This window comes from Caenorhabditis briggsae, assembly GCF_000004555.2.
Source record: "Caenorhabditis briggsae complete genome, chrIV, whole genome shotgun sequence".
Taxonomy (NCBI): domain Eukaryota; kingdom Metazoa; phylum Nematoda; class Chromadorea; order Rhabditida; family Rhabditidae; genus Caenorhabditis; species Caenorhabditis briggsae.
This window is the reverse complement of record NC_013487.2, coordinates 1491435-1499828: the sequence shown is the minus strand read 5'-3', so window position 1 is coordinate 1499828 and position 8394 is coordinate 1491435. Positions and strand designations below refer to the sequence as shown.

The window sequence follows — 8394 nt, the reverse complement described above, 5'->3', positions numbered from 1 at the left end:
CACCCACCCGGGGGGCTCACCCCCCGCGGCCCCCCGTTGACCCCCCTCGAATAATTACGTGAGGAAAATATTATCTTTTTTGTAGTTTTTTGATTTGAGAAAATCAGTTTTTCATGGAAAATACGTGATTATCCTTAAAAATTTTATTAAAATTCACACGCATTTAATTGCGAGGGGCCGCGGGGAGCCACGGGTGGGAGCCCCCCGGGTGGGTAGCGGGTAGCCCGCTTCTTCACCTGCCCAAATGGAAACCCTAGTTACAGCTTGAGATAAATAATTAAAATTCTGAAATTTCAAAGAAAAAAGTAATCTTTAAACAACATTTTTTCTTAATAATTTGAAAATATATCTGAAAGATTTAGAAAAATAAATACTGTTTTTCAAATTCCATGATTAAAAAAGTATTAACTGATTACAATCTATCCGTTCCTTGGCGAAATTAATTGAAAGATTTAACTAAAGACAATCAGAAACTTGTACCGTAGAACCTGTAATACAAGAGTTATCAAGTTCGAGCTAATTTTAATAATTTGGCCCCTATGCAAGATATCAAAAATATTCCAACGATAAAATGTTTATGATATCATGATAAACAATTTATCAGTTGACAACTGTTTGATATCTTTGACAGGAACCGAAAAAAATTAGCTCGAAAGTTCAAAGTGCCCTTCTATTAAAGGTTTTGAATCACATATCATAAAAACCTAAGTCATAGATTACTGATCAAAAATTATTTAAAACGAAAAAATAAATACTACCTGGTAATTGAATCGGAGTCTTATGACTCATTTTTGGAGGGAAATTCGGATAAAAAATAGGTCACAGTGATTTATTTCGAAAAATATGATTTTTAGAAAATTCAAAAAATAATAACTGATGTTTCAAAATTATCAGAATTTTGAAAACTTATTACGAATTTCAATTCGACATCTAAGTCGTCATCTCACTTTATTTGTTTCTCTGAATTGTTTCTCTGACGTGAGTTCCAAGAATTTTCTAGTTTTCGTCTTTTAAAATCCAATTAGGATATAGAAATATCTTGTTTAGAGACCTGCAATAGTCCAAATTTCAAAAATTACTATTTCAAAAAGTTGACTTCAAATTTTCCTGTTATGTTTAACACAATGACTGAACTTCTTTTAAACTCAAAATTAAGTTTCCCAGGAATCTGCCAAGCCATGTGTGTCTCTGTTCTTGCCACCAATCGCTTATCAGCTATCATTTTTCCAAATCGCCATCATCAGGTAATTAACTCTTAATTGTAACAAATTCGCAATCTAAATTTGCAGATTTGGAGCCCAAAAAAGCTGCGAATCGCATATGCAATTCAATTTCTGCCAGGAATGATTGTTGGAATAGCCACATTTTTCAATAGCACCCAATTGTACAGAAATTCAAAAAATGGAATAGTTCCGAAATTTAAAGAGTAGGGTTTTTCAAAAACTAACTTTTCAAATATCTGAAATTTTCCAGCGAATCCCTGGTCACATATTTTTTCCTAATTGCTGGCGTATTTCTAAGCTTGGTGTGCCTTTATTTGATTTTCGCATATTGCTATTTGTTATATGTTTTGAGAAAAAATACGAAAATGATTGCAAGCTCTGCTCTTAAAAAATCACGGAACATGATAAAGAAAAAGGAGATGAAGCTTTTCATAATGAGTAGTATAACAGGTAAATCAAGGTAATTAACAACAGGTCAATTAATTTTAAATTTTCAGTGGCAATTCAAATTTCTGCTCTGTGCCTTTTTGTGTCGTACGCCGTCTCAATTCTTGTCATTTCTTTGGACAAGTTTTATTTGCTTTATAATGCGATAAGGTATCCTATTTCATCTAATAGGACCATGCGCACTTTGAGCTCAATTATCGCGGTTCCTATCAAAGATATTAAGACGTTGTCAACTAATAAATTATTTATCATACCAAAACATTTGCTAGGAAACTTGAAAGAACAAAAGAATTACAAATCAGTTATAATAGTTCGGATCTTTTGTTTAACCGACTCTAAATAAAAATATTTGAAACCATGAAATCTGAAATTAGGAACTTTTCGAAACCGTAATTTTCATATTTCCAAATTTTCAGTGACCTCTATTCTGGAATCAATCCATATCTACTCTGGATCTCTCGGATTCCCTTCGGAAACATATTTTAATACGGATGGGACTCAAAAAAGGTCGAAAGCAGCCTTCATCTTCAGTGATTACTGTTATTGTACATTAACTTTTCTTTTAATTACTGGTTTGCTCTTTTCAATTAATGGGTTTGCAAATAAATTATTGGTACATAAATCTTGAAAATGAATTTGCGGAAATTTCAATAAAGATTCATTAAATGTTGGTTTTTAGCTAGCTTTATACTTTAATTTTTTGAAAATTCCAGAATTAGAATGTTTTGATTCCAGAATTTGAAAAATTTTCAAAAGTTTCAGAATTTTGATTTTTAGAATATGACCCGGCTCTTGCCAAATATGCTATACTTTTTTCAAAGTATATTCTTTTTTATCGTCATAAGTAAATTTTGCCAGGTGTTTCTTTTTTTTTAGTTTTTAGTCTCAATTTGGGTGGCTTATGAAAATTATCAAAGTTGAAAGTTTTTCATGTTTCAAGTACTTTGTTAATTCTTCTTGTGGTGATTGTAGTACTTTTCATCTGGGATGTGTCCATGAACACTTGCCTTCGTAAATCATTTATTCTCATAAAATCAACTGAAAAACGTGAAAATTGAAGGAAAATCATTCACTTTTCGGTCAATACTCCTCTTTTTGATAAATAAGAGTACTAATCTTCGGAAACTTTTCATTCCAAAAAAGTTATGCATTGATAGAATAGTGTTATAAAAACAATATTATCTAACTTTAAACACATATCTCGTTTCTGTTCAACTTGAAAATTATGATTTTTGGTACAATGACATAATGTGTCAAAAAATGAGTATTTTCAGTTGATAGTGATTGAGAAAATCTACTTCAAAGTCCTTTTCTTATTTCATAAACAGTTAAATCATTTGAAAACAATGAAATGCTTTTCAGTACATTTTCACGCTCCCATTCACCTTTTGGTGAATAATTCAGTTGATTTTTTGAGAGTAAAAATTTACAAAGAAAATGTTCATGAATGTCCATATTACGGCCTCTGGTTTAAGGCTTCCATTTCGGTCGGTCGAAAATCGCCGACCGCCGACCGACCACCGACCCAGCCGACCGACAGCCGACCGATTTCGTGCCTTTGCGTATAAAACAACAATTTTTGCGTACGAAGCACTTTATTTTAAGACAAACGAGGCTTTTAGTAGGTAGTTTGTCGTAAAATGCAATGCAGCGTATGCAAGCACGTTGACGCGCAAATGCACGAAAACGGTCGGCGCGCCGACCGATCGGTCAGTTCGTTCGGCTGTCGGTCGGCGGGGTCGGTGGTCGGTCGGCTAAATTTCCCGACTGAATGGAAGCCTTACTCTGGTTGTTTGAATTTAGATATTTACCTTATTTGTTTCTCATTTTTCCAATAAGAATGATTTGAAAATCAAAGAATCAAAAAAATTTCAAATGATTTTCAAAAAGTGTATAGTTTCGACTAAAATTATCGGTTTCAAAATGTCCATTTCTTGGAAATTCGGAGTTAAGAATGATTATGTAAATTTTCCGTTTTTCATAAAACCTCTAACTAACTTAACATTATAATTGAAAATGGAATTCAAATTTTGTAATCTATTTGACAAATTCTTTTTTTTGTTTTTGGAGATTAAAAAAGACATTATCAACATATCATAAAGCCTGTAATAGACGGGCCCCCACTTTGTCAAGTTTGAGCTAATTTACCTGGCTCTTATGCAAAGAAATGTGTCAACTGATAAAATATTTTTGATATTATGATCAAAAATTTATCAGTTAACATTTTCATATCTTTGACAGGAACCAAGATAGATGGACCCTTCTATTACAGGTTTCACGGTAGCCATAAGATTCATAGAGATCAATTCCAAAAAAAAAATCATCATTTTCTTGAAATCAGGCATTTCAGTCCAACATTTTGATCCCTTTTGTCCTTTATCTTTAACTAGTACCTTGATATTTTCAACAAGCCAAATTATTGGCTTGGAGAGAGTGAAATGTAAGAATTTTTTTGAAAACAGAGAACTTGAAGCGTTATTTTGTGTCAGATGATTTCTTTCTAACAGATCTCTATGGCAGTTGAAATTTTGAATTTTGAAAAGAAAAAGTTCTGTTTCAAGAATAGAATTTCAAAAATCCATAATATCCAAAATTATTAATTTCCGAATCGATTTTTTGGAGATTCAAAAAAGTTGAGATGGTTAGAGTTGTCTAGAACTGTTGCTCTTCGATTTCGATTTAAACCTTTGATTTTTTAACGTTTTGAAAATCCTTTTTTAACACTGAAAAAGCTGTTTGATTTTCATTAAAACTACCTTTAAACCTATAACAGAAGGGTCAAATAACTTTTAACTTTAGCCATTTCATCTCAATTCCTGTCAAAGGTACGAAAAAGTAGTCAACTGATAAATTACTCATCACTATATCACAAACATTTTATCTGTTGACAGATTTCTGATATCTCTTTTAGGAGCCGAGATAATGCGCTTAAACATGACAGTATGGGGTTCCCTTCTATTACAGGTTTTACGGTATAAATAGAAATTGCCTTTTAATTTTTCAATAATCCTCCTTTCAGATTTTTTTTCTAGCTTAAATTTCTTGTTATATAACCCATATTCCAGATGTCGCTTCCCCCTGAATTTTGGGCTCTTGCTGAGGCTAGCAACTCTCTTACTGTAGACGACAGAATTGTATATATCGTAGAAACCACACAATTTTGTGTGTTTTTGCTCACAATGTCCATTTATTTGATAATTGTTTGGGCGTTGATAGAAGCGCAAAATAAGAAAATCGATGAGCTAAACAGCCCATTTTTCAAATTATGCCTGTCTACAGCAGGTGTTGATATATGTGAGTTGAAGCTTTTTAATTTTTTTTTTTCGAAAATCGTAACAGTTCTGCGTCAACAGTTCTCGAAATAATTTTCGGAATTGATATGTTTCTCAAACAATAAAGAATTATTTTCAAAAAATAATTTTTAAATTAATTTTTAAATATTCCAGGGACCCTCCTAACCAATTATCTCGGCGCAATGTTTCCCAAATGGGGATGGTTCCCAACTGTGTATCTATTTCTTGGTAACCCATATGGAAAAATTTATTTATACTTTGCGTGGTGTACAGGTAATTGGGCTAATTAAGCTACCTGTAATAGAAGGGCCCGACACTGTCAAGTTCGAGCTCAATTATCTCGGCTCCTTTAAGTAAGCTACCGTAACACCTGTAATAGAAGAGCACCCAAACCGTCGACATTGAGCTCAATTATCTCAACTCCTATGCGAGTTAGCTTTAAAAAATCAAAAAACCAGATTACCGTAATTCATATGGTGGGCATCCAAACTGCCAAGTTTAAGCTCAATTATCTCGGAAATTGATGAAACACTTCTGATTTTATGATAAAAGTTTTATCAGTTGATAACTTTTTCACATCTTTGACAGGGACCGAGATAAATTGAATCAAAGTTGAATGTTATAGGATTGTTCTATTACAGGCTTACGGTAATTAACATAGCGTTTCAGGCGTTTGCCAAGCTATGGGAGTGTCAGTTTTGGCTTCTAATCGATTATCAGTAATGTTATTTCCCACAAGCTTTCATAAGGTAATCAAGAAATTTGAATTCTCGTCAACATTGAATTTCAGATGTGGATGGGATACCGGCTCTGGATAGCTATCGCAATACAGTATCTCACAGGACTGCTTATTGGTTTAGCAACATTTTTAAACCCAGTAGAACTATTTCGAAATAAAAACAATGGGATAGTCCCTAAGTTTTTAAAGTAAGTGCGTTCAAATCCGACCCTTCAGCTTTAAGTTCACATATCTCAATTTCTGAAAAAGATATCAAGAAGTTGTCAACTGATAAAGTGTTACTGATAAGATGATTTTGGTCCGTTGGTCATTTAATTTGGTCAGTTGGTCATTTTTGATATCTGTTACAGAAAATGAAAAAATGGGCTTGAAGTTATGGTCCTCTCAGAGCCGCCAATTGGCCGCCACTGATCCGTCAAAGCTTTGAACAAATATATCTCGGTTTCTGTGAAAGGTTAAAAAAAAGTTGTCAATTGATAAAATATTGCTGATATTATGATAAAAATTTTATTATTTGACCACTTTTGGATATCTTTCACAGAAACCGAGATATCTGGGCTTAAACTTGGCGGTTTACAATATTTCCCAAATTTTCAGCAAACCCATGACAAACACATTTTTCGCAATTGGTGGTGTGTTTTTGTTAATCAACTCTATTTATTTACTTTGTACCTATTGTTATCTGTTTTGGGTTCTACGTAAGAGGCAAAAGCATATGGTAACCTAGATTATTGATATAATTTTCAAATGTTTAACATAAACTTCTTTTCAGATGCCCCCAACTACCATGGTAATTAGATCCCGAACCAAAGAGAGAGCCAAGATGAGAGAGACTCGTCTATTCACAATGAGCACTATCATTGTTGGAGTCCAGCTGTGTATTTTGACGCTTTTCATTTTTAAAGGCGCAGACATTTTGGCATTCACTACTGATCAGTTTTATTTGGTTTATAATGCAGTCAGGTGAGAGATGAAGTGTTTATAAAACTACCATTTTGCAACTGGAAATAGGAAAATTGAATCAGAAAAAAGAAAAAAGATTTCTCCCCGGCCGGGAATTGAACCCGGGTCTCGCATGTGACAGACGCGGATACTCACCACTATTCTACCGAAGACACGGGAGCTCAGCAAATTTTCGGCACGCCAGGGCACAGAGGGGCACAGGATCCGCATCCAAACAGCACCGTGCCGCGTTGAAAGTGCCCTTGGAACACCGCACCCGTGCCCCTAGCAAGCATGTGGCGTGCCGCTACCGTGCCGCTGCCGTGCCCTTTCTTGAACCACCTGCGCATATCGTCTCTATCCATAGTTTCGAAAATGTTGCGAAAATAGCTTGTCATTCATTTTCATAAATTTTTGTACTTTTCACCGTTTTATGGCATTTGGTTTTGTTTTTCTAGGCTTTCAGGTGGAAAATCATGAAATATATTTCTGTTTAGTTTTCAGACATTGGCTGTACCAGATGTCCCGTTGGAAGAGACACCGAAGGAAAATAGGTGAGTTGAGAGATGTTCAAGTAATAATGATGTCGGAAATCTTTTCAGTTATAAAAGACGAGAAGGGAAGTCGTCAAACCGTGGGGGATACTGAAGAAGAAGAAGATATTTTACGACCAGCAACGATGAATATTCCAAATTAAATATGTAAGTGGGCGAGATGTAAAAAACTGAACTATTTTGAAATGACAGTGTTCAAAAAAAATGTTCGAAAGGTTAATGTTAATCCCTATGTTTTACAGTTCCGCTGATCTTCGGTGAAAACGTGCCAGACAACTTCCGATGGATTTTCGGGAAGACAATTCGTCCAAAGAAATGTGAGTTTTCATCCAATTAGTTATGTAAATAATCTTTAAAGTTCTTTCAGAAACACCCTGCCAAGCCCAACACCAATAAAGCTGGAGAAGAGGAGTACGAAAGGTACTTTCATCGAAATTCGACATCTTCGACACAATCTTCTCTACAGATTTAAATGATCGTTTTTTCTTTTTTTTTTGTTACTATTTTTTTTTGAATTTCTAATCGAAGAAACTGTTAAATTTAAAGAAAATATTGAAATTAATTGAGCCAATTTTGGGGAAAGAATTTCGAATAACGGCACACATGAGCACGGATACGGCACGGCAACGGCACGCAAAATGCATGCGTGCCCGACCCCCCGGGCACGATTACCGCGTTGCAGCGGCACCGGTGCCCCAAGTAGCGGCACATGTGCCAAAAATTTGCTGAGAGAGGAACGAGGTGGAGGGAGTATAGAAATGCGCGGCTTTCCACTGCTTGAAGAGACACGGAGAGACGGAAAGGGGTTAAAAAAAGGAATGAAAAAAAAGAAGAAGCAATTTTCAACCTTGTTTTTCTTATATTAGATCAATTTCTAGAAATTAGCTCTAGTTGAATTTTTTGTAGATTATGATGCGTTCTTTCAAATGGTAGTAGTTTCATAACAGTGGCTTAAATTTCAAAAAAGTTAAAGTTAATCTAAACTCAATAAATTTTCAGCGACCTCTATGCAAGCATCAATCCATATCTTCTCTGGGTTTTCTCAGACTCTCTTCGGAAATATATACTTCAAAGACTGGGATTTGTGAAGAAAACGAAAAATATCACATCTGTAACACCGATGTTTGTATTATAATTTTTCAAACAAATAAATCAAAAACATTTGAAAATTACTGGTTATAAAGATTAGGAAATTT

General features: G+C 34.4%; 4 protein-coding genes and 1 non-coding gene across 5 annotated transcripts in view; 3 read left to right on the top strand and 2 right to left on the bottom strand.

Moving 5' to 3' along the window:
• Cbr-srv-11 overlaps positions 1 to 2156 on the top strand; it is a gene marked incomplete at both ends in the record, with an annotated part of 3068 nt that extends 912 nt beyond the window's left edge. The window contains 5 exons of the mRNA XM_045244830.1: positions 1048 to 1244; positions 1290 to 1426; positions 1474 to 1673; positions 1721 to 1820; positions 2087 to 2156. Of these exons, the coding sequence (XP_045095258.1) occupies positions 1048 to 1244; positions 1290 to 1426; positions 1474 to 1673; positions 1721 to 1820; positions 2087 to 2156 (704 nt within the window). The remainder of the gene's footprint in view (positions 1 to 1047; positions 1245 to 1289; positions 1427 to 1473; positions 1674 to 1720; positions 1821 to 2086) is intronic.
• Positions 2157 to 4735: 2579 nt separating this feature from the next.
• On the top strand, positions 4736 to 8333 carry CBG13799 (the record flags this gene model as incomplete). Its single annotated transcript, XM_045244828.1, has 7 exons — positions 4736 to 4964; positions 5117 to 5236; positions 5633 to 5712; positions 5754 to 5890; positions 6300 to 6420; positions 6475 to 6665; positions 8198 to 8333. 7 exons carry the CDS (start codon positions 4736 to 4738, stop codon positions 8331 to 8333), a joined length of 1014 nt encoding a protein of 337 aa, XP_045100769.1.
• On the bottom strand, positions 6746 to 6817 carry CBG28723. Its single transcript has one exon. It is a non-coding gene (tRNA).
• Positions 7078 to 7594, top strand: CBG13800 (the record flags this gene model as incomplete). The annotated part of the gene is made up of 3 exons (XM_045244829.1): positions 7078 to 7198; positions 7441 to 7515; positions 7557 to 7594. The coding sequence occupies 3 exons, from the start codon at positions 7078 to 7080 to the stop codon at positions 7592 to 7594; spliced, it is 234 nt and encodes a 77-aa protein (XP_045100770.1).
• A 34-nt stretch (positions 8334 to 8367) lies between the features above and the next one.
• The window catches only part of CBG13798, a gene marked incomplete at both ends in the record, with an annotated part of 4465 nt that continues 4438 nt past the window's right edge, over positions 8368 to 8394 (bottom strand). The window contains one exon of the mRNA XM_045244827.1: positions 8368 to 8394. This exon is cut by the window's right edge and continues 1332 nt beyond it. Coding sequence (XP_045095257.1) covers positions 8368 to 8394 — 27 coding nt within the window.